Here is a 27,856-nt window from a genome sequence, read left to right as displayed (position 1 = left end):
TTCTACTCCCATCTTCTGTGCAACAGCAGGAGTGAGTTACAAAAATAAATTTTTCTTTTCTTCAGAATAATTTATTGCTCTCACCAGCCTACAACATATGATATGAGCAGTTGAGCACACCTTCCTCTAGGCTAAAAAAACACTTCGAAATTCTCAGTAACAAGTGAAAATTGTTACCGTAAGATGTCGTTTCATTCGAATTCAGCTGATCAACCCCTCCCCCCCGCCCCCTCAACATTTTATTACCTGTTTACTGTTTCTGGTTGCGCTTGTCTAGTTGGCTAGTTCTAGTTGGATGCTTGGCTTCTTCAATTCTTCATGGAAATATATCATAGTTGTTCATGGAAAGTCGTACGAGTAAGTTTTTCCATACTTCCAACGGTTAGTTTATTGAAAATGTTCAGGAAGTAAAATTAATTCATTTCTGTTTGCAGCTGGCCCTGCCTTCCACCATTGAACTCAACATGTGGTCAATCCAGATTGCTGAATTATAACGACGAAGGTTGATTTCCCTTCTTCAATTGAAGTTACTCTTTTATGAAATTTTCTAAATTGTGAAATTTGAATTAATTATCTTTCATATGTGTACATAGCACTAGTTTGAAATCCTTGGGACCCCATTGCCAAGTTCATATCTGCTTCTTGTCTGACGAAGAACAATGGCAGCCATTGTAACACACACAACCATCATATCCTAGACTTGGTTAGTGAGGAGGATTTCTTGAACCCAAGCAAGTTCAACACACTTCCCATCCTAAGGTAAGTGGTTGATGAGTTATGCATTGTTGTTTAGTTGAACATTGTATGTTGTAGGATGTTTATACTTTGACTAACCTGAAGGATGTCATTGGATCATCTGCCCTTAATGATGAAACTTATTTTTCGGGGGATGGGGGTGGAGCCTGCTGCTATAGCTGCCATCCAACTTTACCAGGCAATAAGTTTGGTTTGAAGTCTGAAAAAAATCCCAAATGTAACAAGATGTTAAAGTAAGTTTCAATTATTACAAAAATAAAATCTGATGCTGCTCATTAATTTGTAATTCAGGAACTTTCACTTCGATGGTCTCCATTATTGGCTCCAACCCCGCTGCTTTGTTGATAAAGGAGTTGGTTCTGAGTGGGAAACTCACTGAGTATTGTGTGGTTTTTTCCTCTCCTATTACTTGTGCATGCAATGTGAGAAGCTGTTGACCTCTTCGTGGGATCTCTGGAAGGAAAACCTCATCAAGACAAAGTAGAAGCTATGTTTTATATTTAATGATTTATATTTCTCTTAATGTTTGGATTGTGAAAAAATAGGGATTGAATGGTGCCATTTTTTCGATTATTTAGTTGGCTTCACCTTCGGCGTCAATAAATTGCGTCCATGCAAGACCGATACCTTCAACAAGTACACCCTCCGCATGTCCTATGAAGCCTTACGTCGGTTGATTGACAGCATAATGGACAAGGCAATAAATAATGTTTGAATATTTATTAGATTTTGTGTAAGGCACTTTCCACATCCATTTTGGACGTGTGGTTTTACCCGGTTTTACCTGAGATCTTAAGCGAACTAAACCTGTCTTTTTTTCCCTGTAGGTTTCGATGGCTATTTGATTTGCTGGGGACCCATTAAATAATAGGAACAGAACAGGTAATTATTTTTGACTTCAGTTTTTATTAATTTGGTGAACATCGTTATTATTACATTTCATTTGTTTGTTTGTTTTTATCTAGGCACTCGTCAGGGGGCAGAGAGTTTAGTGTCCGTGGCAAATTTCCGCCATTTATTTTCTAGCCAGTTTCGGAAATGGTGTTTGTGATGAAAGCGGTGGTAGGTAAGACAAGGGTAAAAGACTTTTTGCATCAAGTTGAACAGTGGTTGTTCTTTGAAGATAATTTCATGTTGCGGAAGTTGCAACCAGTATGTTGTTGTATTGTCTGCTTTATCCTTTTTTTATCTTGAAGAGAAAAAAGTTTTATATTAAATCAATAATAAACGATCGAAATTGGGAGTATTATGAGGAGGACGTTGAATATGTGTTTAAATTTACTCTTGTAACTTAAAAAAGACATTTTAGACTCGGAAGTAAAATGTGATTTAAATTAATAAAGTATAAAAAACACCAATGAATGATCAAGGAACTACTTCCATAATATCCTTATATTATTATAAAATTAAATAAAAAAACTTATTTTTACTCAAATATTTTCTTAAATAATTCTCCTCATGTAACGATTTAGTTGCTAAAACTCGCACTTGCAGTTACGAGGAAACTTTCCCTTTCATAATGTGCCCAGCGTGTTTACCTGGACAAGGCAGAAGAGAGAAATCTGCGTAGAAAATTTTACTAGTGAACGGTTAGTCATACTAGAATTTCAGGTTAAACTCATAACTTTTTAAGTTTTCCTCTCATCATGTGCCTACCAAGTTTCCATTCGACCAGAGCCCTCCTCATCCTCCTAGTTATCACAGCCGGTCAGTGACCACCGGCGGACGTTGGTTAGTGGTTGGTTAGGGAAACGGGACCACAGAAAAGAAGGGGGCCCAGATATGCACTTGTAAGTTATCTACTTCTACCTTATTTACGGGGGGTTGGCTAGATAATGACAAGATACTTGGAATAAGTTGAACATCTCTCTACATATTCCACTAGTGGATAAGGTCTGAAACAGCGGTGAAGGATTAAAATAGAAAGATGATTTAGATGTCATTTTTAAACAAAATTGCAGTAACAGCAAGCAATACCTCAAATGAATCAATTGAAAGGAACCACAGAAAGGAACAGCTCAGCTGCTCAGGTAAGTACTTGCAATATGGTATGTTTGCAATATCACCTAGAAAAATCTAACAAAAACCTCAAAAATGTTATTTAGATTACGTGCTCAAACTGCAGATCAGAGCTCACCATTATTAAAATCGGAAAAGAAAGTCAATCAAGTGAAATGACGAAGTTCTTGGATTCAGCATTTACAAAACATCCATCTGAAAGACAAGAACAGAAAATTTGTAAGATTGCTGTGATATTACAATTTTTGATTCCATTTTTAGTATAGGCACACTACAGCTGCAGAATTGATGACAGCTTAGAATTCCTGGCCAGCTTCAGCTTCAACAATGGTCGTCATTACGTGGCAAATGATGACAAATGAACTGGTAAATATGCATGAAAACATTTAGTTAACTTACTACCAAGTCAAGTTAGTTTTTCAGTGTCAAACATGGTCAAACATCATGCTGAATATTGATTTCACTTTTCGAATTCTTTCGATTTCCCACATTTCACATTTCAGCTGTCACTCTCTCCTTCCTTGGGAGCTTGGGACAATCGTTTCGTCTGCATGAAGCACTGGCATTATCTAGCGGTTGTTTTTACAATTCAGACGATTGTCCAGTGTGCCGCTAGATGGTGTTGGTATTGTTTTGAAAATGGCGAAATGTGTGAAGAGTTTTGTCATCTTCTGTTTTCGAATTTTCCTGTTTTACTGCCCAAAATCAACCAATTTACCTGTAAGCTTATTGTTATTATTCTAAGTACATAGTAGAAAATTTTCTATCACTGACTGTGTACTTGACCAATTGACTAATTGTGTACTGTACTTGGAATTCTAGAAAATGTACCTGCCGTCTAGTCATCAGATTAAATTTGGACTCCATTTAAAAAACCAATTGCTCAACCCTTCTATGAATCACATGCTCAGCATCATCTGCATCATCCTCTCACATCTTAGACAAAACTGCAAGCTGTTATGCCCAAAAGTTGTGGCATTACATATACGATTACAGGTAAGCATAACCTTCTGAATTTACTACCTCATCATCCATCAATGCAATAAAATAATCTCAAAATTCACACCCATTTGTTTAACAGGTTCCTTCTTGCCTGAAAGATGTTTACACCTTTAAACACTTTTGGTGGGGTTGTTGCGTCATGAAATTGTATTGCTGACATTACCTGCATCTCCCACTTCCTAGCTACAAGAAACAAGCCTACAACAGAAAAAAGCCTACAACAGATTGAGGTAAAGGTGTGCTTCTATGTTCTTGATTTATCATGTACTTAACTTTGGATTCCACCTTGTTCGTGAGTATTTATGGGCCTCACTGCAATGTTAAAACTTTTTTCTGTTCTTTGCTTTAGGAATTCATAGGTTGTGTGGTATGTCAATGGATCCATTGGATTTCGCGAGTCAGCCGCCGATGTCAATCTACAACGCAGTTTCTTTATTGGAATTGTGTGGTCCTGGCACAGAGATCCTTGATGCTGGCCTTTGTCCATTACAGAAGAGTGACTTCTACCAACTCTCTGCTCCATCCTTATCTTCGCTTCCCACACTCATCTAGCTTCTCTGCTTATTATGCTGCTAAACAATTTGTCGTACTTCACTACCGAGTTATACCAGTCGCTTCCGTCGGCCTGTCACTCTCCACGGATTTATGCCCAGGTACCCGACAATTGACTTATTTTCTTAGATTATCTACTAGTGATCTACTTGCGTTAAACTCTATGTCTATGTAGTAATTCTAAAATCAGGCCCTTCTTGCGCGCAAAGTATTATTAGACGTTTCTTTTTTCTAACGCTAGCGCCTAGATGGCTTTTCGATAATTTTCAGCTGTCAAAACAGTCAGTTTTAGTAACTTTGCACATCTCTTTAAACATTTCTCGGCAGTTATTGTGTGGAAATTTTTAGTGGTAACTGACGATAACTATTCCGCCAACAAAGCTCACGTGTTAAATTATCGATTTTTGCTTTTTTTTTTTTTACTTCCGGTTTTCTCATTTCAGTCCGTAGTTCAGTAATTATTCATTCTACGCACAAACAAACCACGTATTCGTGATCCTCGTTAAATTTGTGGTAAAGTTCATGTTTTTTTTTGTGCGTTTTCGTACTTCCGGTTTTGAAAATTTTCCTGAACTATATAGTTCAGGAAAATTCTCGATTTTGGCCAAATTTTGGATTTCGTTTAAATCACATCTAATCGACCCCAAATTTCATGGAGATCACGAATATGTGGTTTAATTTTACGACAGCTCAATGGTTAAGGCGCTGTGGTTACTTCCGGTATACTTCCGGTTTTTTTTTTTTTACTAGCAAGTGAGCTTTGTTGTTTGTACAGTGGTCAATATTGTTAGGTAGATTTTAAGCAATTTAAAGCGGGCCTTTAAAGTTTTTTTGCAAAAAACAAACAAACCAATGTACCTATATGTACTATGTGACTATTATGTAACTTTTATTGGCATGTCACTTATAAGAATTTTTGTCTTTATTCAGGTAATGCAGATGAGACGTCGAGAAGATGGAATTCCGAGACTCGTCATCAACGTGGATCATCGTGTTATTGGTATTATTTCGTTATGTGTTAGTTAACCCGTTGGCTGCCACGCCTTTGTTCTCCCCTAGCTCCTTAGCACGGGCCGCGCTGTTCGGTCTCGTGGTTTACAAGCCGCGGGGTCGGAGAGTCGCCAAGCCCAAAATCTGCCGCAAGGCGCCTGTTTCAGGCAATGCACCATAGTTCCCCCTTTTCAGCACGGACTTGTCAGCAATGGCAAGTCCCACTTGGTCATGGATCCTTCTGACGTGGCGCGTAGAGTAGTAGAGAGCAACTTACGGGTTGTATGGCGTGGCAGCCAATGGGTTCACTTAGTGTATGTATGTGTATGTATGTGACTGTAAAATGTGGTGGAATTGTGGGTGGAGGTGGGACAATATAACACAATTCTTTTTTTAAGTCTTTTGTTCATTGTTTCTAAATTAATACCAAGTCTTGTTTAGGAATTATATCAATATATTTTCCTCAACTTCAAAGTCTTTCATTTATACAAGGGTCAGTCACCTCTTATTTACAAGATTTGAAAAAATCAACAGTTACAAGTTTCTTTCTTATTTTGCCCTTAAACATCGTCAAACCACAACAGCAATGAGAGTAACTAAGGCAGTAGTTAAACGTAAAATAATTTACAACTTAGCATACTGGCCTTGAAGAAATCCAACACCAAAAGACACCTGTCGCAATGTTAACAGGCTTTAAGTTACTAACAAGATCTTACAAAAGAGTTACCCGTATTAAAACTTATATTTTCTCATTTAAGATCAACAATTGATTCCCAGCGACCAATTACCATGAAAACAACCGATAAATATAAATAACCTCGAGTAGAAATTTCGGTTCTAGTAATAAGGAATTTCCTTGTAGAATATTGCGGAATCGTAGTTTGGGGTATGATTTGGCTGCGTTAGTGGTGTAGTAACTCGGGACAGAGAAGTGCTTTTGGAGCTTCTACTCAAGCCTTTAATGGTGTAGTACTTTGAAACATCAGTGTAGTACTCTGAAGCAGAGTAGGTTGTAGTGAAGTAAACTGCAGCCTTGGTGAAGTACTCCGCTCCCTGCGTGGTGTAGTACTCCGCTCCCTGCGTGGTGTAAGCAAGGGCGACGTAGGTTGTAGTGCAGTACTTGGGCGCTTCGATGGGGTAAAAAGTTGATCTTCGGTGGTATGGCACTTTGGGGTCTCAGTGTAGTAAGCGGTTTTTGCGTATGTTGTTGTTGATGCCCACCATACCCAGGAGATATTGGTACACCAGTGGTCGACCCGGCCATCAACGTTACTACACCCAACAGCAGCAAGACACCATAGTTAACTAGACGATTAAAAAATTTTAACATTAATTTTCAATTATGGTACTGGCATAATAACTAATAGAAAGAAATAGAGGTGATTCACAACTCTATGGAAAAATCTTTACCTTTATTTAAAATTTGTGATACGACGAAGAATGAAGTTGATGAAAAATGGTGCACGGCAGTTCCTGTTGACGTAACGGAGATCCTAAATCGGCTGCTGAATTCTTTCACCTTTTTTCTCCTATCATACGACTAGACAATAAATAATTTGTATACTTAGTATTTGGCATAATAAAACTCCACTTAACAGAATATTTACCCATGATATGTAGTGGTGTCTACGGTGCCTTGGTGGTGTAGTACTTCGGAGCATCGGGGATTCGGTGTAGTACTCGACCCTTTAGTAGTTTAGCTCGAGGAAGAATAATACGTCAAGGATTCGGTGCAGTAGCTCAGGGCAGCATAAGTTGTGATGTAATATTCTGGAGCCTTGGTGCAGTACTGGGGGGCCACGGTGTAGCAACTGGTCGTGTCGTATGTCGTGTAGTAATGTGGCGGGTTTGCAATTTGTTATCCGCCTTACCAGGAGTCATCGGCACACCAATGGGCAGTGGCTGAACCAGCCATCAACGATGCATCACCCAACAGCAGCATGACGCCATAGTTAACTAGACAAATAATTATTTGAATATTATAACTGGCATGTTAACAAATAGAAAGTTGATTCACAACTCGGTGTAAAAATTTTTACCAATGATTTAAACTAGCAATTCGCCGAAGAATGCAGTTGGTGACAAATGGTGCACTGCAGTTGCTGCTACCGTGTCGGAGATGCTCACTCGGCTACTGAATTATTTCGCCTTTTCCTTGCCCTTTTGTACGACTAAGCAATAAATAATGAAACCATTAATATGCATAAATATCTGGCGTGTTAACAAAGAGAAAACAGTCAAAACACAATAGAAATTGATACATAACTCTATATAACAACAGAAAATTTACCCATGATTGAGAACTGATATACGATGAAGAATGCAGCTGATGGCAAATAGAGCACTGCAGCTGTTACCGTGTCGGAGATAGTCGCTCGACTGATCCATATGGCCTTTTCTCTCGCCTTTTATACGACTTTTTCTCACCCCTCCTCTTAAGCCTTGCGGTTATTTTACCTTTTTGATAATGATGCAAAACGTCCCGTTCTCACCCAACCTCTACATGATACGTTTTACGTAAAGATCTCCATGACCTTCGATTGAAATGCAAACTGGCCTTTCTTTCTGCAGGTGACGTTGCTGGGGATGGGTCTACAAAAACCAATATCAAAATGAATACCAAATGGCTGAGCCTTGCGGCTTTTGTACCTGCTTGTCATCAAACACGTGTCATTCTGACCCAACCTCTAAACCACCGCATGCCAGTTTTACGTAATGATCTCCGTGACCTTCGAAATTGGAGGAAATGCAAACTGGCCTTTCCTTCTTTAAGTTTACGTTGCTTGGGATGGGTCTACAAAAATGAAAATGAATACCAAATGGCTTTGAACTTACTTGATGATGATGCAACAGGTCCAGTTCTCGACCAACCTCTACACCACCGCATTGACAGTTTTCCCCGCGACCTTCAAGCGTGAAGGAAATCCTGTCTGAACAAACTGGCCGACCTGTTTGCAGGTTGATTTGCATGAAAAAAAACAAACAATGAAGATATGCAAAAAATGTAACGAATCTAAAACTCCTCACATATGTTGACTGCAAAGTTACTTCGATAATGAGTGAGGATTCCCCAGATTCCAACTATTATTCAAAACTGATTTCAAGACATCGTTTAAGACCAGTAGCGGCAGCAAGCGCCATCCATTGACTAAAAGAACAAAATTTATAACCTTAGTGTTTTTCAGATCTTTCGGAAAGAATAAAATGATTGTAATGGTCTGGTAACAGTTATGGGGAAATACCTTAACTGATGGCACATTTTTATTCCCCTATAAAAACTGGGAAAGGGTAAACAGAACTGTTGTGTACGTGGCAACGTCGCCTGCAACCGCCAAGGGCTACTTGCCGGTAAAGGCAGTTGGCTTGGCTTAGAGGCTGGAAGCAGTCGCACGATTTGTGTGCTTACCCTGAATACAATTACGATCGCCCTTAGCGACCGAACAAAGACATAACATGGCGCAGTTGGCTTTGCTTTCGTGATTTCACGTCTTCTCGAACCTTCAGTGTAACTTTTGTGTACTCGTGTGCGGGGAAACTATCGTTGTTACAGCCGGTGTGTACGGGCCCCACGCGGTGTTGGCGGCCATTACGGCGTCCCACGCTTTCCCCCACCATTTCCCCTCGACCAAACGTTTTCGGGTGAGCACTTCGTACGCATTTCCGCTTGCCAGTTATCTCCTCGGCAGCTCGAATTTTTTATTTTTATCTGTGGTGACTGGCAGTGAGTGTGCCCCAGCGACCAACTTGATATCGTGGGCGGCCATCTTTATCCACATCACGGTTGTCGCCCCTGCCCTTTAACACTCGACGTGTGTGTATGTCGACGTGCCCTTGTCGCTCACGTGTTCTTTATTTTTCATCTGTGGTGACGGCGGCAGTGAGCTCCAGCAACCATCTCGATATCGTGTGCTGCCATCTTTCTCCACAGAGCTGTGTAGCCTCTGTTTTTTCATACTCGACGTGTGTTTATGTCGACGTGTCCTCACAACTTACGTTCATCTGGCCCGGTCCCGCCGCACATTCCTCCCCCGGTGCAGCGGAGGCGGAAACGCACAAAGCAGCATCCAGTTTCATCACTCGCGGGTCCTCCCGTGGTGGTCGGCAACATGGCGTCGGCAAATGACGCTATGGATGCGGCAGTGGCAGCAGCCAACTCGGCATTGGCAGCAGCCAATCGCATTGACGCAGTCGAATTACAATTGACCGGCATCGCGCAACAACTTCAGCTATTGCTCGGTGGCGGCGGGGGCGCTGGCGGCGGTGGCGCAGGCGGCGGTGGCGCTGGTGGCGGTGGCCCAGGCGGTGGCGCTAGCGGAGGTGGCCCAGGCGGCGGCGGTGGCGCAGGCGGAGGTGGCGGTGGAGCCGGTGGCGGTGGCGCTGGCGGTGGCGGGGCTTCCCAACGCCGTCGCATCGACACCTCCTGTTTGGAAAAATTGCACGGAGACGCGTCTCTGGCCCAGCTCCGCTCCTGGCGGAATCGGTGGAATGATTTTTGCCACTTGAACCAATTGAACGCCTACCCGGTGAATGAGCAGATGGCGGCATTTCGGATGGCGCTGGATCCAGCCATGCAGCAGGTAGTGGAGGTGGCTTTGGGCATCCTTCCTACGTCGCCCTTATCGCCTTCTGACGTCATCGACCGCATCACGGATCACGTTCGATCTAAGCGGAACATCGCGTTGAACCGCGTGGCGTTTGACGAATGCCGACAGCACACGTCCGAATCCTTCGACGACTTCTACATCCGCCTCCGGACGCTTGCGGACGCAGCCGACATGTGTGCCGCGTGCTTGGACTCTCGGATGGCTACCCGCATTATGGCCGGCATACGGGACACGGAGACGCGGAGGAAGCTGCTGGCACTCAGTCCATTTCCGACCGGTCAGCAGGCCATCAACATCTGCCGCAGCGACGAGTCAGCTAAGGCCAGTGAAAAATCGCTGAATCACCCGCCGTCAGTCGCACAGCTCCAGTCGAAGAGTCAACGTCCCGATACGCCATCCGACAACCATAGATGCGGCTCCTGCGGACGATCAGCGCACCGCGCTAATGACCCCTGCCCAGCGACCGGTAAGCAATGTCACCGTTGCGGTGGCATGAATCACTTTTCTCCATGTTGTTCGAAGAATCGCAAGCAGGAGAAGACGGAAGGGGCCGGAGCGGGTGGCGGCAGCGGCGGTCATGGCAACGGTGGCACCTCCAGTGGCGGCGCTAATAGTCGGGGCGATGCTGGCAGCAGTCGGCCGCGTTCTCACATGCAGCGCGTAGTCATCGGCAACGTCTGTGCCAAACGCCGTCGTCCTGCTCCAACCATCTCTCTACAGTGCTGTGATTCGGACGGGGCGGTCATCACCACCGTGCATAACGTGACCCCCGACGGCGGGGCAGAAGTTACAGTGGCGGGCCTCGATGTGATGCGTGCGTTGGGCGTATCAGAAAAAGACCTCGCATCCGCGGCGTTTGACCTTGTAATGGCAGATAAGTCTACCCCCCTCTTGGCTGTCGGTGAGAAGGAGATTACAGTGTGTTATGAGGGGACAACGGCAGCGATCACCTTTACATTTTGCCCGGAGGTTGACGGCGTCCTTCTGTCGTGGTTTGACTGTGTCGCTTTGGGCATTCTGCACGAGGATTACCCTCGTCCATGGAGACATTCACAAAAGGGTACGTCTGTCAGTTCTATCGGAGCAACCCCACCATCATTTGTGTATGACGGCCCTCTCCCATTATCTCCGTCCCCAGATGAGATCCAGCGGATTGGAGACGCCATCGCCCGGGGCTATGCCGACGTGTTCGACCAGTCCGGTATACTAACCGAAATGAAAGGGCCGGAGATGGTAATCGAGCTGAAGGACGACGCGGAACCGTACTATGTCAACGGCGCTCGCCCAATCCCGTTCGCGGACCGACCGGAAGTAAAGAAATTGCTGGACGGACTCGTGGAAAAAGGTATCATCGTCCCCATGACCGAAGCGTCCGACTGGGCGGCCCCCCTGGTCATCACGCGCAAATCTGACGGATCTTTACGTATTTGTGTAGATCACACCAAGCTGAATCGTCACGTTCGGCGGCCCACTCATCCTACCCGGACTCCGAGAGACGCAGTGGCCGAGATCAGCGGCGACGCCACCTACTTTTCAACGTTTGACGCGGCCAGCGGGTATTTTCAAATTCCACTACACCCTTCATCGCAGCATTTAACAGTGTTTATGACCCCGTGGGGCAGGTACAAGTTCCTGCGAGCCTCTATGGGGTTGAGCAGCTCCAGCGACGAATACAACAGAAGGGCGGACTTAGCGTTCCAAGGTGTCGGCAACACCGTACGCGTCGTGGACGACCTCCTTCGGTACGATTCATCCTTTCCAGAACATGTGATGGGCGTCTGTGCTGTCCTATCGGCGGCCCGGGACGCCGGCATCACGTTCAACATCAAGAAATTCCAGTTTGCCCAACCGCAAGTTCAATGGGTGGGATTCCAAATCCAACAGGGAGGTGTTGCTGTAGACCCCGATAAAGTGCGAGCCATCTCGGACTTCCCGCGTCCGACCAACATCACCGAACTCCGATCGTTTATGGGGCTCGTCGAGCAGCTGGCCGGATTTTCCACGGAGGTGGCCGCCGCCAAGGGCCCTCTACGTCCTCTGCTGAGCGCCCGTAACGCATTCATCTGGACCGAAGACCATGACAGCGCGTTCGCGGCAGTCAAAGCCGCACTCACGGCGCCTCCTATCTTGGCCCATTTTGACCCAGATCTGGAAACGTCCCTCCAAGTGGATGCTTCCCGCAAGCAGGGGATGGGTTACGCTCTACTCCAGCGCCACGGATCGATTTGGAAGCTGGTGGATGCCAACTCCCGTTGGTGTACCGACACGGAGTCAAGATACGCCATAGTGGAGTTAGAATTGGCGGCGGTCGAGTGGGCGATGAGGAAATGCCGCTTGTATCTGCTGGGCCTACCTCACTTCCGCCTTGTCGTTGATCATCAAGCCCTCGTCACCATCCTCGACAAATATACGCTAGATGCCGTCGAAAATCCAAAACTGCAGCGTTTGAAAGAGCGCCTTTCCCCTTTCATCTTCACAACAGAGTGGCGCAGAGGCCGCGATCACGCCATTCCAGACGCCTTATCTCGAGCTCCTGTCCACGATCCTGGCCCAGACGATGAAGCTGCCAACACGGACGCCTCGTCCTTTGCCCGACACGTTGTGTTGGGTCAGATCCAGGTCCTGCAACGCGACACCGACGACACCGCGGAGCCAGCTCACGGCGTTGAGCCCGACCACCTGCCGGACCCCATGCTGGACCAACTGAGAGCGGCGGCCGCGGCTGATGCCGATTACAGAGACCTTGTGACGGCCATTTCGTCTGGTTTCCCCACTCCCCGAGAGAAAACGTCAATGTCGGTGCGCCAGTATTGGGCCATTCGAGAAGCCTTATCAGTCGATAACGGAATCGCCCTTTTCGGCCGCCGGATCATCGTTCCACTATCCGCCCGGCGCGAGGTATTAGGGAAGCTCCATGCGGCCCACCAGGGGATTGTGCGGATGAAGCGGCGGGCCCGGCAGACGGTCTATTGGCCTGGAATTTCCAACGAAATAACCTTCTTAGTGGAGAGCTGCCAACCATGCCAGGAGCGGCGGCCCCATCACCAACAGGAGCCCCTCTTGCGCGACCCCCTGCCAACGCGGGTGTTTGAGGACGTCTCCACGGACCTCTTCCAGTTCGGCCAGCTTCACGTTTTGGTGTACGTGGATCGCCTATCGGGCTGGCCCGTTGTTCATCGTTGGTTCCACGATCCGTCCGCCCGTGAGGTTTCTCAGGCCATTGTGGAGTCTTTCACCAATCTCGGCGTCCCGGCAAGACTGCGGTCCGACAACGGCCCTCAATTTGAGGCACATGCTTTCCAGTCCATGTTACGCAACTGGGGAGTCGTTTGGGGCAATTCGACCCCGGGCTACTCCCAAAGCAACGGGCATGCCGAGGCGGCGGTGGCGGCCATGAAGGATCTCGTGGCCAAAATTGCGCCAACCGGCGACGTGACGTCGGAAGCTTTCGCCCAGGGGATGCTGGAGTTCCGGAATACCCCCAGAGAAAACGGACTCTCCCCGGCAGAGATGGTGTTCGGCCACCAATTGCGATCCATCGTCCCGGCGCATCGATCCTCCTTCGCGACCCAGTGGCAGAAAATTATGGAAGCAACGGATCGCCAAGCGGAACTCGACGCCGTCATTAAATTCCGCTACGATGAACATGCCCGGCCATTGGGGCCGCTATCTGTTGGCACAGCCGTACGCGTCCGGGATCCGAAGTCAAAACTGTGGGACAATGTTGGGGTCATCGTGGCCATCGGTCGGTACCGGTCATACCGCATCAAATTCGCGAGCGGCAGCGTCCTCTGGCGCAACCGACGTTTCATTCGCCCCATGTCGACGATTCCGGACAGCGGGGCAACTCCTTCCGGCGGGGCGAGCGGCGATGGTGACCAGGAGTCGAGCCGCGGCCTAACGGGCGTGAACGACTCCCCCACTCCTTCCGATGCAGCAACTGTTCCGGCCGCAAGCGATCAACATCCCAGTCCACCTGTACGACGCGGCACGCGCGCACGAAGAAACAAAGTCCATTTCGAGTGTGACGGATTCTAACTACGGGCCCATCTTTGTCAGTCTCCTTTACTTTGTGGCCCAGATTATGTGTAAGATGCCCTTATTCTTGTGTGTGTTCCGTTTTCCCCACCTCTGCCCCGGCATTTGTTTATTCCTTTATTTTTGTTTGTGTTAAGCGGTTCGCCGCTCGTTGTCCGTCTTCACCGCTTGGGACGGGTTGTTGTGTACGTGGCAACGTCGCCTGCAACCGCCAAGGGCTACTTGCCGGTAAAGGCAGTTGGCTTGGCTTAGAGGCTGGAAGCAGTCGCACGATTTGTGTGCTTACCCTGAATACAATTACGATCGCCCTTAGCGACCGAACAAAGACATAACAAGAACAGCAAACATGATGTGATAATGGGTGATAATACCGTCAGTGGCATCACAATCAATCACTCACAAATTCATCTAATGTAGCATTGGTTTTGAGGCCTTCAGCTTGGCCAACTCATGAGAAGGCACACGTGTAGACTTGACCATCCTCGCATTTCTAATAGGTTTTAAAGATGGAAAAAGAAGAGAGCTTCTAGTTCTCCTGGGTTCCATTTCTACAAAAAATATTTCAAAAACGAGGAAATGAAAATGCTCATGAACAAAAACTACTGGGAGGGACCCACCTGTCAATCAAGAAATAAAAATCACACAGGGAAAACCAAATATAACACATTTCTAATTAAATGTGTGCTTCAAACATGAGTTTTAGGCTTTTGACAGCATGAGGATCTAAATGGATGGAAATTGACGAGCTCTATTAACTAAGTCAACTTGACTGACAGTATGCATCAGAGGTATGCATCTAGAATTTGAAGAAATAAGTTAACCAATAAAATAACGACACTAGGTCAAGATAAACTTTCATAAAATACGAAGTTCAATTTGGTATTTAAAATCACAGTATAATAGACAAGTATAAATTTTAGCAACAATTTGTTTCGTCTCTTTTCACGATGTAAGAACAACAAGGGCGACACTGGCGACATCTAGTAATGAATTTTGAATCTTAAGTTAATTGACTTGACATTAAAATTTGAATCTTCATAATAAGTTCCTTCAAATCGAATTAAAAAGTTAAATAAACAACGGAGATCGGATCGGAACGAAAGTAGCTGTGTTTACTTAAATCAACCATTTTCCAAACTTTCTGTTATACACTACGCGATTACGATTGGTTGTATTGGAGGCGAGTTCTCGCTGACTACGCCCATGTTCATAGAAAAAAAAATTTAAGAGAAATAGACTCGCAACAAAATTCACATTCTCCTGAGTATTGTGTCTCTTGGTGTGACTTTGTGGCCAGAAGGTAGACATTTCAATTAGCATCAAGAGATTGTGCATATTTTAAAGCAGTTTGTACTGAATAAGGGCATCACCTTTCTGAAACTGGCCCCAGAAGAATGTTTAGTGCCACCTACTCGTCGCTTCAGAGTTGAGTACAGTTTTTACTCATAACGGTAAAAAGAAGATTTTTAAACCTAAAAGAAAAACCTACTAGGATAGGATAGGAAACGCCAATTTCGTGTTGAGCCGGAACAGGAAAATTAAAAAATTCAACTTTTCATCCATTAAAAAATTCATCATTACACGCGCGCAAAAATATTGGTATTCGAAATTGTTGAACTCAGTTTCTGACATAAAATCGTGGCTATTAATGGCTATTAATTTGGCTGGTCGATGGACTGATATTAAAATAGGCCATCTTTAGCCTATTTTTTGGGTTGTCTACATTTGAATATAAAAAGGGGTTAGTAAATAATCCAAATTTGAAAAACAGATACGTGCGGAGGAACAATCCATGTCCCTTTGATATTCGATCGACTCTCGTTCCGGAATCGTCGCATTTCTTCAACGGGCGGAATTATTCTTCTGTCTGTACATCTGGAATGTCAAAGTATAAATAAAACTTTTATAACGGCTTTAATAATTTAATAAATTACATTCACAGGTGAGTCCGCTCTGCCGTCGTACTCAGTCACAATGAGAGTGGATGTCCGGAGTCGATTGACCGATGTGGATGGCTGTACAAAGGGATACTACACCGTGACAACTATAATGAAGGAAGCAAAGTACTTGATTCTTTGTAAAATTATATTTCATTTTATTTTACTATCACTTTTTTGTGTTAAGACTTACGGCCGGACGGCCGGATCGGAACAGTTCCGCCCTTCCAGTGGACGACCAAAAACTGGAAGATGTTTCCATCGTCATGGAAAACAAATTGGATTAAATGACGGCCGTTCCGAGAGTTTGTCTTTCAGCCTTCAAAGTAAAATGACATTTAAAGATAATTAGATGAATCAATTGAATGTTGTATACCTAATTCTGTGTCTCTATGGTGAATTCTAGGCGAATGTATTCAAATCAGGCCGGATATCAAGAAGATTGACGTCGATATTGAAAATTATTGGTCCACTACTCGATGAGTGAATCGATTGAGGGAAGACTCTGTTAAAGGAGATGGGCCGAGATTAATCACACCTGGGATCTTTGGTTCCACAACCATCAGCTCGATCCTGCCAAACACTTAAAACTTCAATAAAACGACGTCAAACCATTTAGAAGATCAATCAGACATTCCCTGGCTCATCCTGAAGCCGCTGTCCGACACGAAGATATCTTCTTCGTCAAACAAAGTCCCAAATGTCGTTAGCAATAAGATTGTAGCTCCAGCAGCGATTCACTCGTAAAAAAGTCCTGTGAATAATCTCCCAAAGATTCCCCACGTCACCCCGCACGTTACTTCCCCTATTCCATGGGTCATTCTAAAATCTCCCGTTAGTGAACGACATACGACTCGTTTCTCATCGACCACCGTTCTTCCCAGCACTGCAGCCAAGAAACCAGCAACTAAATCTGCTGTTCCTTCGTCCACTCGTGTTTCTACAGTTCGCCCTACTTCCCCCACCGTTCGTCAAGAAACTAAACAACAATCGACTACGACCCGGAAATCAGGCACTAAGGTGTCACTCACAACCAAAAGTCCGGTTCTTAATGTACCCAACAGTAATTCAAAGGCGGCCACAAACGGGGTATACGGCCAATTGTGATTAACGATGACGTGATTATCGACGAAGCCATTTCTGACATCACGTCGCATCAATTGGAAGAAATCAAAAGGGAAGCGGAAATAATCCAGCAGAAATAACAGAAACAGAATGAAACATAACATATAGTATGTCTGATAAGCATTAGGCTTATTGACAGCAGCCATCACTCAGTTATAAATTATTAGACCTTAATAAATGTTATGCTACTATCTATCTCTCATTTTGTGGTTGATGAATAAATCTGTGGAACCTTAACTATAACAAAAAAATTTCTAAAACGTCCATTCCATGGGAATAACGCGCACTAGTATAAGGAATAAAATGTAATTGACTTACTAAATAGAGGATACCAAGACTCTATGAGACGTAACAGTGAAATAAGTAGGCAACTTGTTTGCTGGCAACTCATTCGTGCATGCCAACAACCGAACAACGACACTGCCCATGCAAAATTGCACCAACTAAAAATAAACCAGGCAGAATGTTATTATTCATGTCGCAGTATATAATAATTTGTTTTAGTCATTATTACCAAACTTGGCAGTTGATCTCGCTGATTAAGAAACTTGACACCATGAATAAGGCACGAACGATGCAGATGCACTTCAACGGACAATAAAGCGTACTTACAAGTTAATGCAAATCATGTATCCATATTGAGTAAATGCAGTGCAAGATTTTTTAACCTTTTTGAATTTACACCCAATAAGGTGTGGAATGAAGTTCAATTGTAAAATGAAACAGACACATATTGAATTCCGTGACTTTTTAACCTTGACTGTTTATAAAGAATCGTATGAGAGTTCTAGGTGAGAATTTTATGAAAGCATACAGCATAAACAAAAGGAAATAAGTGTTGGGCAGGACAAACGACGAAAGTTAGAAAACATTGGATTGCATTTGTCTTACTCACAAGTAGTATCGGGAGTCTCTTCTCCAGTACTCAACATTCCACTTGACATTCCAGTGCTTCTCTTGAGCCATGGTTTTCATATGCTCAAGGTTCACATTTCCACATTTTTTTACAGTTATTCCGTCCAAAGGATTCGTTTCATTCAGGAAAAAATCGATGCCTTTCTGGCTCACATTAGAACAACCGTGAAACTTTAACCTCGTCAAATACTTGAAACTGTTTTCAGTGCAAGCTTCCTCAATGATCTGGTCATCAAGAGTAAAACACTTTTTTATGGAAATATCTGTAAGAGTAGGGGAAGACAAAAGCAATAGCAACAATTTGCGTGAAATGGCGTAGATAGGGGAAAAATGGTTAGCAGGGTAGAGAGAGATTTCTTCCAGCATCCTTAACGGAATTACTTGTTTTGGGGAACAAAGAGAAGAGTGGACGCGATCATCTACCACCAGTTCAGGAGTTTCCAGATCCATTCCTTTCATAGCAAGACACAAACGGCGAACATTCGGGCAGCACTCGATGATGAGATATACTTCTGCACTCGTTACTTCCACACATAAAGTTAACTCTGCAAGTGTAGGGCCACGAGATTGTAGAAGAGGAATTACTCCGCCACGAATAAAGACCGGTGACATCGTGGATTGGGAAATTATGAGATTTTTTAGTCGTTTAAGTTCTCGAAAACCTGAAATAAAATTGCATTTAATTTCCCTACACATACGAATACCATCATTTCAGATTTTTCTCACCTAAAAACTCCTCATTCGTAAATCCTTCGTCGTATACACCTACGAAAAGATCGTCGATCAACGGACACTTGTCAACCATCAATGAAACGCTGCCTTTTTTATAGGGGACTTTTCGGTCCTCCGTATTCATACACAACTTGGTCAAGGAATATTTTTTTGATTCTCTGGTTTCAATAGGAATTCTTTGAAAAGCTTGCATCAGGATATAAGACTCATTGCTGCAATTTAATTCTTCCAGTTCTGGTAAATGTTCGATAGCACATTGAATTCCGATAGGAGTCACTTCCGTTCGATTAACTGATAATTTGTGAAGGCCACTTTGACCATTGCAAAACACTTCAACTACTGTATCGGTCACACCAGGGAATCTATCAACTAGCAACTCCCTAGGGGAGAAAATACAAAGTGTAATACAATCAGAATACAATCAATTTACTTCATATTATTAAAGTAGACCCTACCTTATTTTTGGTTTATTGGTTGATCCAAGTTTGAGCATGCTTCTTGCACCATAAATTGTGCCAGTTAAACTAAGGATCTGCAGGTGTTCGAAAAGCTGCAAAATAGCAGCAAAAGATTCTTCTACTTCAAAATTTCTGTTTGAATCGGAAGGAAAACAGCCATCATCGATCTTCAGTGTGGTGAGTTGCTGTAATTGAAAAGAGTTATGCATAAATTTACTACTATTATAATGCAGAATTAACTATTGGTCTTGTTAATACCAAACAATTGACAGATGCCTGACGAAAGATGCGAAAATTTCTTTGTAGATCATGTCCAGTGCCCTGATAATCTTTTGATAAATCCAGAACTTTCCTGTGTGGGCTTAAAAGTAATAAATCCAACATGTCCTCTGTTATAGCGTAGCCTTTCGACCATTGACTTCTTCGTAGTCTATGGTCTTTCAAGAGACATTCAGTTATGTTGTCCAGACAATGTGAAGCTGTGTGAATTGAAAATCATCATCATCATAATAAAATAACAGCAGTAATAGATAGTAACTATTTTATAGACACTCACGCTGATGATAAAAATGATAGGAAACATACTCCGAACTACGTAATGCCGTCCATTTCTCCATGTTATCGACGATATTGTCCATGCACAATGCCGAAAGAGATTTTCCGTACCATTTCGGCTGAGGCATATTAAGAAAAACAGTTATCTAAATCGACTAATCTGAAAGACCTCAAAAGTACAAAATGGCACCCAAAACAGTCAACGAAAACAATTTCTAAATATTATTTTTCTCTGTCGCCCTTTAGCCTACCCTAAAATGCTGGGCGCGAAAAATCGGTTGCATTATTTTTACGAGATGCACTATTGCCAGATTTAAAAAATTGTCGAGCGCAAAATTAAGATACGAACCAAAAAAAACAAAATTCGCTGACAACAAAATGCAAAATGCAAATTGCAAATAATATTCGCAACGAAATAATTGAAAAAAAATGAGCATCTACCCTTTGTTCGCGTCCATTTTCAAAATGTAAATCTTACTACCTCCCGCGTGTTTTCACACTCCAGTTTTAACGTAACAACGAAACGTGAGGCTTTATATTCGAAAGGCTTTATATACTCGACATTTTCCCGCCCAGGTGTATATACTACGGTGCATTGATCTAGGCCATTAAATTTGTAATCAACCAATGTAAGAATTTGTAATCAACCATTATGTAAGACAACATAATGACTTACATGCACACACGGTCTGGCGAATGCAGACACATCTGTTTTCCCTTTTTTTTCTTGTGTGTGTGATCGAAATCCTAGAAATGAGGTCGAAGAATTTCCCAGTTGTTAACATTAGAAAAACTGTTAACAAGTAGTAACCCCATTACTGTCTACATTTAATTCAGTCTTGCCTAACGTCGCTGGCCTTCGCCTTCAATTTTCAATTTCATTTTTCAATCAAGATCGCGAGAGTTCAATTTGTCATTAAGAATTCATTTGCGAATCTCAAACATGGGATTGGTAATTAAAATGAAATCGGAAGCAAGTCTATTCTTTTTAGAAACTGTAGTTGCTACATTAGAAAAGGAAAAGATCAGTGGATGTATAAGAAACTTCCTATAAAATGAGGTTTCGTTTTTATCTTCAGCAGGTGAAAGTATGAATCTATTTTTGAAAAAAATCTGTAATTGTCCATAACATGTGGAGAATGTCCAATTAACCAACGAAACAAATAAATCTCACTTAATTTCAACAAACCAGAAATTATTCAATTTTTGGAAAGACTTTATTTTGGATTAGCGAAGAACAGCGCGCCTATTGTTGCGATTGCCGATAAAAGTTCCATGACAGAAGCGAAGACCAAGGCCAACCAATAAGAGCGACCTGGCGTGATATCCACAATAAGTCCTGCCTAATAATTACGAAAAAGAATGAAACAATTATTTCAAATAAAAGAATAAACAAATACTTACAATCGGTGGACCAATAAGAATGCCAATCCCTCCGAAAAACATAGAGACGCCGAAGATTCGATTCAAATTTTCACTTCCGAAAAGCGCACGCGGAACGAGAGCTAAAAAATAGGACCATTAAATTGAGTGGGACGAAATCGAAAGCGGATTCATTGGACCATCGTAGTAAATTACCGAGAAATAAACACTGACAGCCGAAAGTCACGCTGAATAAGAAACCTTGGATAATCATCTGGACGCCGTTCACCACGGTTGGAAAGGAAGAAGTTGTTATGGCGCAGGCAATCTGCGAGATGGCGTACAGTTTCGGGACGTCTAATTTCCAAACGGTGATGAGTGGCCCTATAACTAAACGGCATATGAGATCTCCTATCCCCGTACAAAGTACAAAACTCTGCCCAAGTTCAAAAGTCACATAGGTCTTTTGATTGCTACTCTGTGCGATTGGCTTTTTATTTTGTGTTGAATCAAAGTCAACGATAAATATTTACGTCAAAGATCGTCATTTAAATTTTTTTTAAATCATTTTTCTAAATACAAACCAATACAAAAAATAAGCGCACGTGCTGAATGTCAGGCGCAAAGCATTAAACTGTGAAAATTGATTAAATTAAGTTAGTTCAAGTTTATCTCAACTCACAAGTCTCTCCTAAATGTTACCTACTGACAAGAGCTGGTCCAGGAAATCACCTTCACCGATGGCCGCTCGATGTCCTTTCCACTAAACAAAGCTTGAAGAATAAAATGATGACAAGCGTTCGCTCATTGAAAAGCCATTTGTTAAAAACTAAGCGGAGGAGAAGATTAGGACAACATTCGACACATCTCATGATAAGCCACTGAATCAAACTAAAATAATTAGAAGTAATACCCTTTAAACTTTGAGAAAGACAATCAGATAGGGCAGGGAGGATGAAGTGCAATGTTAGATGCTTACAGTTTGAAGAAATTTAGAAATATCAGTGGAAGTATTAGTTGAAGAAATATCAATGCCATTTACAGGGGACTGAGGCTGATTAAGAGATCAAAAAAAGAATGATGCGTGATTTTTAAAGAAATGAACTGGCCTGAGACATTCACGGCAACTGTTCCAGTTCAAACAAAAGTTTAAATTGAAATCAAACCCAAAATTATTGAAAAACGAAAGAAATCGAGGAAGAGATCAATCTTTAAGGGTATATAGTTTAGGGAAGTTCAACATCACCACAGATCAGGGTCATCTTGAATGCGGACGTGTCGCCGAAATTGGGCCTGAACATTTTCAGGCAACGATCTGATTTCGGCCATGTCGCGGAATACGCCAGGTGGCATGAAACCAATCAACAGTGGTGCGTGTTGCTCCAAGATTCGTCGTCTCTCCTCGGCGATGGCCTGATCTTCGGCCTGTTGGCGCATCTCTTCCCTGCGACGTTCTTCCTCTTTTTCGGCGAATTCGAGTTTCCTCTGTTGGCGTCGCTCTTCAAGCAATGCCGCTTGTTCTTTTTGCAATTGCGTGAGATCCTTGTGCCTTTTATCAGCAGCTTCACGTTCGGCTTGTTCCTCCAGCGCGGCTTGCTCCAACATCTTCACACACACAAATGTGGGTTAATACTTAACCTAAATAAATAGACAGATTCAGCATATTTTACCCATAATCGTTCGTTGAGTTCTTCTTCTTTCATAGCTTTCTTCTTGAGCTCAAGTAGGCGCAATTGTTCTGTCATATCTTCATTCCACTTGATACGCTGGGCTTGGGTCATCTTCTCCAATTCCGCGGCCTTTTTCGTTTCCAGGTCCTCTCTCTCCTCGCATCCGTACTCGACCCATAATTCTTCTCTTTCACGGCGCCGGCGCTGGCAATTCAATCCAAATGATTATAGCAAAAACATACACTTTTGGAAACAAAAATTTGAAAAAAATACCTCCTCGACTTCCAAGGCTTTTTGAAGCTGTTGGCGGATGGCTGCAAGTTTATCTGCTTTTTCTTTCCGTTCTTGTTGTTGCATGTGACTTAACCGACGTCGCTGGACCTGACATTCTTCAATCAATCTATCTTCTTCCATTTCAATCAATTTCTGGATTGCTTTCCATTGATTCTGTAGTCTGATGCAGTTGTCCAATTCTTCTGCTAGACGGCGCTTCTTCCTCTCTCTATCTTCTCGTTCCCTAAGGTTTTCAAATTATATGTTTACTTTTGAGTTGTATGACACAATTTAAAACATTTGTCTTACTGTCGTTCTCTTCTCAGTTCAGCCATGAGAATCTCTTGCAAGTACATGTCATCCAGTTTTCGTTCCTTCATCAACTCAAGCTGCTTAGCAGCCCTGTATTGTTCTGCTTGTTTCACCAGCTCCTGGCAATACTTTTCCTTCTTCCACTTTTCATACAGCAGTTTTCTGATTTCCAATTCATGGTCCAATTTTAACTGCTTTTCTGTTTCCTCCCTCTCTTGCAAGGTCATTACCTATGTAGAAATACAATGACTTGACTCTGCCAACGACAAGACAAATAATGTTTCCGTTATTTACATACCTTTTCCATAACTCTGATTGATTCTTTTTCATCCAGCTGTTTCTTTCGTTCTTTCAGAATGTATGCCATTTTCAATTTTGACTCCAGTTCTCTTATTTCAATGCTACTCTCGACGATTTTACGCCTTTCAAAACAAATACATTTAGGAGCGACGAGAACTTTTCTAACTGTGATATAAAAACAACCAATACCTGAATGCTTCATTTTTGAGATCTTCGGCTGTAGCAGTAGACAATTTTCTAGATAAAAACTTTTTTTCCAAATCTCTTTGAGTCATTTATATTCCATTAACATAAATTCATTCGACTTAAAAGCTCAACGTGAACATTCAAGGGGTTGTTTGATCGCGGCTTTCTGTTGCTGTGACGACATCCCAAATTTGGTCAATACAAAACATGAAAAAATAATAATTTTTTAAATCACATAAATGTTTTTTAATGATTTTACTGTTAAAAAATCAAAACTTTAACTATTAAACAGGATTTTTAACAATAAAAAAGTGTTTTTTTTTTTTCATTTTAATTTTGTTGGATTCTTGATTGACTAAACAAAAATTTGACTACCTAAGTTTTGATTTTCTCCTACTAGATGGCCATTGACATCTGACGTGGCCATTGCCAGCATTTCGAACTGTCAAAAAACCGGCCTAAAGCCAGCTGTTGGTGTGTTTGACTGTTTGCTTTCACCCAGGCACTCAGCTTCTTTATTCAGTTCAACCTTTCTCTTCATCGCTTCTTTCCCCTTTTCGGTCCGACCAGGAGTTAGTTCTCCTGTCGTAGCTCTCTCTAATCATCAAATTAACCTGCATTACTTTAAAAGTCAAATTTAATTAAAATGGTTGCGAAGCCGCGCAAAACCTCGTCGAAAAATCCCCCAATTCTTAGCCATGAATTCGTCATTCAGAATCATGCCGATATCGTTTCGTGTGTGGCTATGGTCTTTGTCGTCGGTTTAATGTTCCAGGTATTCATTCACATTTTCACATATGCAACTTATTGAATTAACAAATAACAATATGATTTTATGGTTTAACAGACCACCCAGCCACTTGCTTCAATCTTCATTGCTATGCATCACAATGCGACACCTGTCGAAGAACTGACATATGGACAAGAAATGACCTACACCACAGGCTTCAAGGATCTGTGTGCGGTGTTCTTCTACACTCTTATCGGTGTTGTTGTTCATGCTGTGATTCAGGAATACATTTTGGATGTAAGTATTCTAAAAGAGTGGGTCAATTGGGGCCGTTTGTAACCTAATTTTTGTTTGGATGACACAGAAAATCAAGACCAAGCTTCACTTGTCCAAAGTCAAGCAGAGCAAGTTCAATGAATCTGGCCAGCTGTTGCTCTTCTACATTGTCGCTGTCCTCTGGGGTGGAGATGTCATTTTCCGTGAAGGGCTCCTCTTCAACGTCTCAGCACTTTGGAGAGACTACCCCAACATTGCCATGACGTTCATGTTCAAGTTCTTCTTCATTGTCCAAATGGCTTACTGGCTCCACTGCTACCCAGAGCTGTACTTCCAAAAGGTCAAGCGTGAAGACATGCCAGCAAGAATCACTTATGCCACCATCTACCTGGTGTCCATTGCTGCTGCATACGTCATGAACTTTACCCGGCTCGCTCTCTGCCTTCTCGTCCTCCACTACGCTGCCGAGACGGTCTTCCACGTCGCCCGGCTCATCCACTTTGCCGATAAACCTTTCGTCGCAGCAAAAGGTATCATTCAATTGTCCTTTTTCAATGTTGTCGTTATCTCACCATTGTTTCCCTGTTCAGCATTCTCCGTCTGGAACATTTTGTTCGTCGTCACTCGCCTTGCTTCCATCATCCTGTCCGTTTCGACCTTTTGGTTCGGTCTGGCCGACAACGAATCGGTGAGCTTTGTCGTCCGAGTCTCTGGGTTGGCCGCAGTCGTCGCTCTCCAAGTCTACATGCTCCAACGCTTCCTGACCTTCCACTTGAGCCGACGCCGTGAATCTTCCCGTCTCAAGTCCACTGCCGAAGCCGAGGCTAAGAAGGCCAAGCAGGACAAGAAGGCCAAGAAAGCTCGCGAAGCTGCCAAGAAGAGTTCGGAGGAGAACGAAATCAGCGAATTGCCTGAAGTCGACCAAAATACAAATAAGAACTTGCGCCAGCGTGGAGCCGCCAAGTCCAAGTAAAAAACCAGAAGAGAAACAATTTCACAAAGTCTTTAAACGCAACAAACAAAACAACAAAAAAATTGCAAAAGAAAAGAAGTTATTGAAAGAAAACGGAATGAAATTTTTTTTTTTTTTTTCAAATGCGGGCGAGGGAACTTAAACAAAATTCAATTTTTTTTTTCCTATATTGATATAAAAGATAGATTTTTACGAGACTATATGAAAACAGATTCCTCCCTTCCTCTTCAGGTGTGTGTTTGTGTGCGAATGACATCATTAAAAAAAGGAAAAAAAGAGCCGAAATCGTTGATGTGAATTATTATCATTGGACTGTGAAAATTTTTTGTTTTTGTTATTCTCATCATAATATTGTTGGTCCAACAAAGAAAAAATACAACAAATTTTGTTTTTCTCTTCTTAACAAAAAAAATAACGCCGTTTGATTTTTAATCGCGTATATTGCATGAGAATTAAGTTAAGTCACAACAACAAAATTTGGGTTTTTAAAAAAAAGAAAATGAAATTGTTCGTTTATTTTTTGTTTGGTTAGTTGGAATGAAAAGTTAATGCCTTTCGTTGGCGGAAGAGTCATCGGTGTACTGAGAGGAGGAGGACGACGATGAAGAAGGATCGGAAGAGGAGCGATAAGGTCGCTGTTGGCTGCCGTAGCCGTAAGGATTCAGAGCACCCTGACCGTAAAGACTCTGTTGATTGTAGAGGCCGTATTGACCGTATGGATTTTGTTGGCCGTATTGACTGTAGAGACCAGACTGTTGGCCGTAAACACTTCCAGGGTAAGCAGAAAGACTCCCAAGCCCAGCGCCGGATGTTCCAAAACCCGGGTAACTTCCGACTCCGCCGTAACTGGGATAGCCTCCAGCACCATACAGCGATCCTGCTCCGAATCCTTGCTGCCCAAATCCTTGCTGTCCATATCCTTGCTGTCCAAATCCTTGCTGCCCAAATCCGCCTCCTGGATAAGAAGCACCACCAAATCCACCCAATCCAGCGCCAGCTCCGTACGTCTGTCCGCCGAAAGCTCCTGGATATCCGGCGACGGCTTGTTGGCCGTAAAGACTTTGCTGGTTGTAGCCGATGGCCGCCTGAGTGCCGTAAAGTGAGCCGGAAGAGTAGGGTGAAGTCAATCCGCCGTAAGATGGGAATGAGGACGCTCCACCAAAGCCTCCCAATCCCGAACCGAAACCAGAACCGCCTAAAATACTTCCAAATCCGCCTAGAAGATCTCTTCCGTTTGCCGATTGCTGCTGTTCATTGCTACTCCCTGAGGCAACCTCCTGGGCGGCCGCACCAATCCAACCGATCGCCGCAATGGCCTAAATATTTAAAATCAAATAAACGCCATAAATTTTACGTAAATTCCCTTTCGGATCATAAATTTTTAAGTAAAATACCAAAATCCATCGAGTGACGTGAAACATTTTTGCTGATAAATTTCGTATTTTTTCCCACTTGTAAAAACTTGAAGAAGAATCACAACTAGACACTGAGAAAATATTCGAGAAACTGTTTGTTGAATGTGTGTTGCTGGAGAAATCGAGCGGAGAAAGCTGAAGAGACTGTGAACGTTTTAGCAGGACTTGACTGGCTGATGGGTGCTGGTCGACAGACGAGTTTTATACCTGGCTGGCCTGGCGGAGGCGTCCTGCATTTTCGACCCAAAGCAACACACATGTCCTTCATTTCTTCCCTTTTGTTATGTGTGCCCACTGAACTGTCGATTCTCTCCCTCATGGCTAAATGCGCATCGAACCCATTATGTAACTACACAAATAATAATGACGACGTTATAATATGAGCCAGACCGTCCTACCTTTTGTTGGAATATCGTGAGGATATTCTTCCACCTTCACCTTGAACTATAAAAACTCGCAACACAAACCGGAGGCCAGCAGGAACTTTGTCTTGGCGGGAGGAAGTCGCGTTTTTTAAATTTTGAACAATCGCGCCAAACGGAAAGAATTCGACGGACAATCAAAAGGTCGAATTGATGGAGCACACATCAGAGCACGCGATATTCACTTCGCTTTCTAATGGAAAGCTTATTTCTTCTTTCTTGCTAAAATTTTCCTGTGTAGTACCTTTTCGGGC

At 43.1% G+C, this 27,856-nt stretch overlaps 5 protein-coding genes and 2 long non-coding RNA genes across 11 annotated transcripts; 1 reads left to right on the top strand and 6 right to left on the bottom strand.

Annotated features, from left to right (window-relative positions):
• Positions 1-1,721: 1,721 nt before the first annotated feature.
• On the bottom strand, positions 1,722-3,484 carry LOC124313630. 2 transcript variants are annotated; one of them, XR_006910914.1, is made up of 4 exons: positions 2,894-3,484; positions 2,734-2,822; positions 2,413-2,651; positions 1,722-2,318 (listed from the first exon to the last, which is right to left on the bottom strand). It is a non-coding gene; the product is annotated as an uncharacterized LOC124313630 (long non-coding RNA). The 2 variants fall into 2 exon arrangements; XR_006910915.1 differs by lacking the exon at positions 2,413-2,651 and having other exon boundaries at positions 1,722-1,945.
• Positions 3,485-5,755: 2,271 nt separating this feature from the next.
• LOC124312998 lies at positions 5,756-20,166 on the bottom strand. 4 transcript variants are annotated; one of them, XR_006910657.1, is made up of 10 exons: positions 19,685-20,166; positions 19,387-19,607; positions 19,126-19,313; positions 18,665-19,050; positions 17,949-18,600; positions 7,610-7,760; positions 7,359-7,490; positions 6,927-7,275; positions 6,730-6,859; positions 5,756-6,624 (listed from the first exon to the last, which is right to left on the bottom strand). XR_006910657.1 is itself a non-coding variant. In XM_046777646.1 (6 exons), the coding sequence occupies exons 1-6, from the start codon at positions 19,809-19,811 to the stop codon at positions 14,350-14,352; spliced, it is 1,608 nt and encodes a 535-aa protein (XP_046633602.1). In that variant the 5' UTR covers positions 19,812-20,166; the 3' UTR covers positions 14,307-14,349. The 4 variants fall into 4 exon arrangements, 1 of the variants encoding a protein (XP_046633602.1); XR_006910658.1 differs by having other exon boundaries at positions 5,756-6,591; XR_006910659.1 differs by lacking the exon at positions 7,359-7,490.
• On the bottom strand, positions 8,214-8,605 carry LOC124313672. The gene is made up of 3 exons (XR_006910975.1): positions 8,562-8,605; positions 8,347-8,467; positions 8,214-8,267 (listed from the first exon to the last, which is right to left on the bottom strand). It is a non-coding gene; the product is annotated as an uncharacterized LOC124313672 (long non-coding RNA).
• Positions 20,167-20,682: 516 nt separating the features above from the next.
• On the bottom strand, positions 20,683-21,458 carry LOC124313522 (monocarboxylate transporter 5-like). Its single transcript, XM_046778491.1, has 3 exons — positions 21,262-21,458; positions 21,088-21,188; positions 20,683-21,026 (listed from the first exon to the last, which is right to left on the bottom strand). The coding sequence occupies exons 1-3, from the start codon at positions 21,317-21,319 to the stop codon at positions 20,901-20,903; spliced, it is 285 nt and encodes a 94-aa protein (XP_046634447.1). The 5' UTR covers positions 21,320-21,458; the 3' UTR covers positions 20,683-20,900.
• A 439-nt stretch (positions 21,459-21,897) lies between these two features.
• Positions 21,898-23,975, bottom strand: LOC124313120 (meiosis-specific nuclear structural protein 1-like). The gene is made up of 6 exons (XM_046777859.1): positions 23,790-23,975; positions 23,599-23,722; positions 23,298-23,530; positions 22,989-23,232; positions 22,716-22,919; positions 21,898-22,650 (listed from the first exon to the last, which is right to left on the bottom strand). The coding sequence occupies exons 1-6, from the start codon at positions 23,873-23,875 to the stop codon at positions 22,288-22,290; spliced, it is 1,254 nt and encodes a 417-aa protein (XP_046633815.1). The 5' UTR covers positions 23,876-23,975; the 3' UTR covers positions 21,898-22,287.
• A 251-nt stretch (positions 23,976-24,226) lies between these two features.
• On the top strand, positions 24,227-25,778 carry LOC124313176 (translocating chain-associated membrane protein 1-like). The gene is made up of 4 exons (XM_046777956.1): positions 24,227-24,561; positions 24,634-24,813; positions 24,881-25,322; positions 25,383-25,778. Exons 1-4 carry the CDS (start codon positions 24,433-24,435, stop codon positions 25,763-25,765), a joined length of 1,134 nt encoding a protein of 377 aa, XP_046633912.1. The 5' UTR covers positions 24,227-24,432; the 3' UTR covers positions 25,766-25,778.
• Positions 25,779-26,185: 407 nt separating this feature from the next.
• On the bottom strand, positions 26,186-27,472 carry LOC124313297 (glycine-rich cell wall structural protein 2-like). The gene is made up of 2 exons (XM_046778151.1): positions 27,160-27,472; positions 26,186-27,081 (listed from the first exon to the last, which is right to left on the bottom strand). Exons 1-2 carry the CDS (start codon positions 27,184-27,186, stop codon positions 26,311-26,313), a joined length of 798 nt encoding a protein of 265 aa, XP_046634107.1. The 5' UTR covers positions 27,187-27,472; the 3' UTR covers positions 26,186-26,310.
• Positions 27,473-27,856: the final 384 nt, after the last annotated feature.

This window comes from Daphnia pulicaria, chromosome 9 (assembly GCF_021234035.1).
Source record: "Daphnia pulicaria isolate SC F1-1A chromosome 9, SC_F0-13Bv2, whole genome shotgun sequence".
Lineage (NCBI taxonomy): Eukaryota > Metazoa > Arthropoda > Branchiopoda > Diplostraca > Daphniidae > Daphnia > Daphnia pulicaria.
Note: the sequence above shows the minus strand (reverse complement) of the source record. Positions and strands in the feature narration are given on the sequence as shown.

What these genes read in the sequence shown, in the direction of transcription:
- LOC124312998 (XM_046777646.1), bottom strand. Translation starts at nt 19,811, where the DNA reads ATGCCTCAGCCGAAATGGTACGGAAAATCTCTTTCGGCATTGTGCATG. An exon ending in TACGAATGAGGAGTTTTTAG is followed by an intron (nt 18,601 to 18,664) that starts GTGAGAAAAATC and finishes ATTTTATTTCAG; the next exon opens with GTTTTCGAGAACTTAAACGA. An exon ending in AATGTCAAGTGGAATGTTGA is followed by an intron (nt 14,384 to 17,948) that starts GTACTGGAGAAG and finishes AGGCCTCAAAAC; the next exon opens with CAATGCTACATTAGATGAAT.
- LOC124313522 (XM_046778491.1), bottom strand. Translation starts at nt 21,319, where the DNA reads ATGATTATCCAAGGTTTCTTATTCAGCGTGACTTTCGGCTGTCAGTGT. An exon ending in CTGTCAGTGTTTATTTCTCG is followed by an intron (nt 21,189 to 21,261) that starts GTAATTTACTAC and finishes CCTATTTTTTAG; the next exon opens with CTCTCGTTCCGCGTGCGCTT. An exon ending in TTCTTATTGGTCCACCGATT is followed by an intron (nt 21,027 to 21,087) that starts GTAAGTATTTGT and finishes CGTAATTATTAG; the next exon opens with GCAGGACTTATTGTGGATAT.
- LOC124313120 (XM_046777859.1), bottom strand. Translation starts at nt 23,875, where the DNA reads ATGACTCAAAGAGATTTGGAAAAAAAGTTTTTATCTAGAAAATTGTCT. An exon ending in AAGCCTTGGAAGTCGAGGAG is followed by an intron (nt 22,920 to 22,988) that starts GTATTTTTTTCA and finishes TTGAATTGCCAG; the next exon opens with CGCCGGCGCCGTGAAAGAGA. An exon ending in AACTCAACGAACGATTATGG is followed by an intron (nt 22,651 to 22,715) that starts GTAAAATATGCT and finishes GTGTGTGTGAAG; the next exon opens with ATGTTGGAGCAAGCCGCGCT.
- LOC124313176 (XM_046777956.1), top strand. Translation starts at nt 24,433, where the DNA reads ATGGTTGCGAAGCCGCGCAAAACCTCGTCGAAAAATCCCCCAATTCTT. An exon ending in TTCAGGAATACATTTTGGAT is followed by an intron (nt 24,814 to 24,880) that starts GTAAGTATTCTA and finishes TGGATGACACAG; the next exon opens with AAAATCAAGACCAAGCTTCA. An exon ending in ACCTTTCGTCGCAGCAAAAG is followed by an intron (nt 25,323 to 25,382) that starts GTATCATTCAAT and finishes TTCCCTGTTCAG; the next exon opens with CATTCTCCGTCTGGAACATT.
- LOC124313297 (XM_046778151.1), bottom strand. Translation starts at nt 27,186, where the DNA reads ATGTTTCACGTCACTCGATGGATTTTG. An exon ending in ACGTCACTCGATGGATTTTG is followed by an intron (nt 27,082 to 27,159) that starts GTATTTTACTTA and finishes TTAAATATTTAG; the next exon opens with GCCATTGCGGCGATCGGTTG.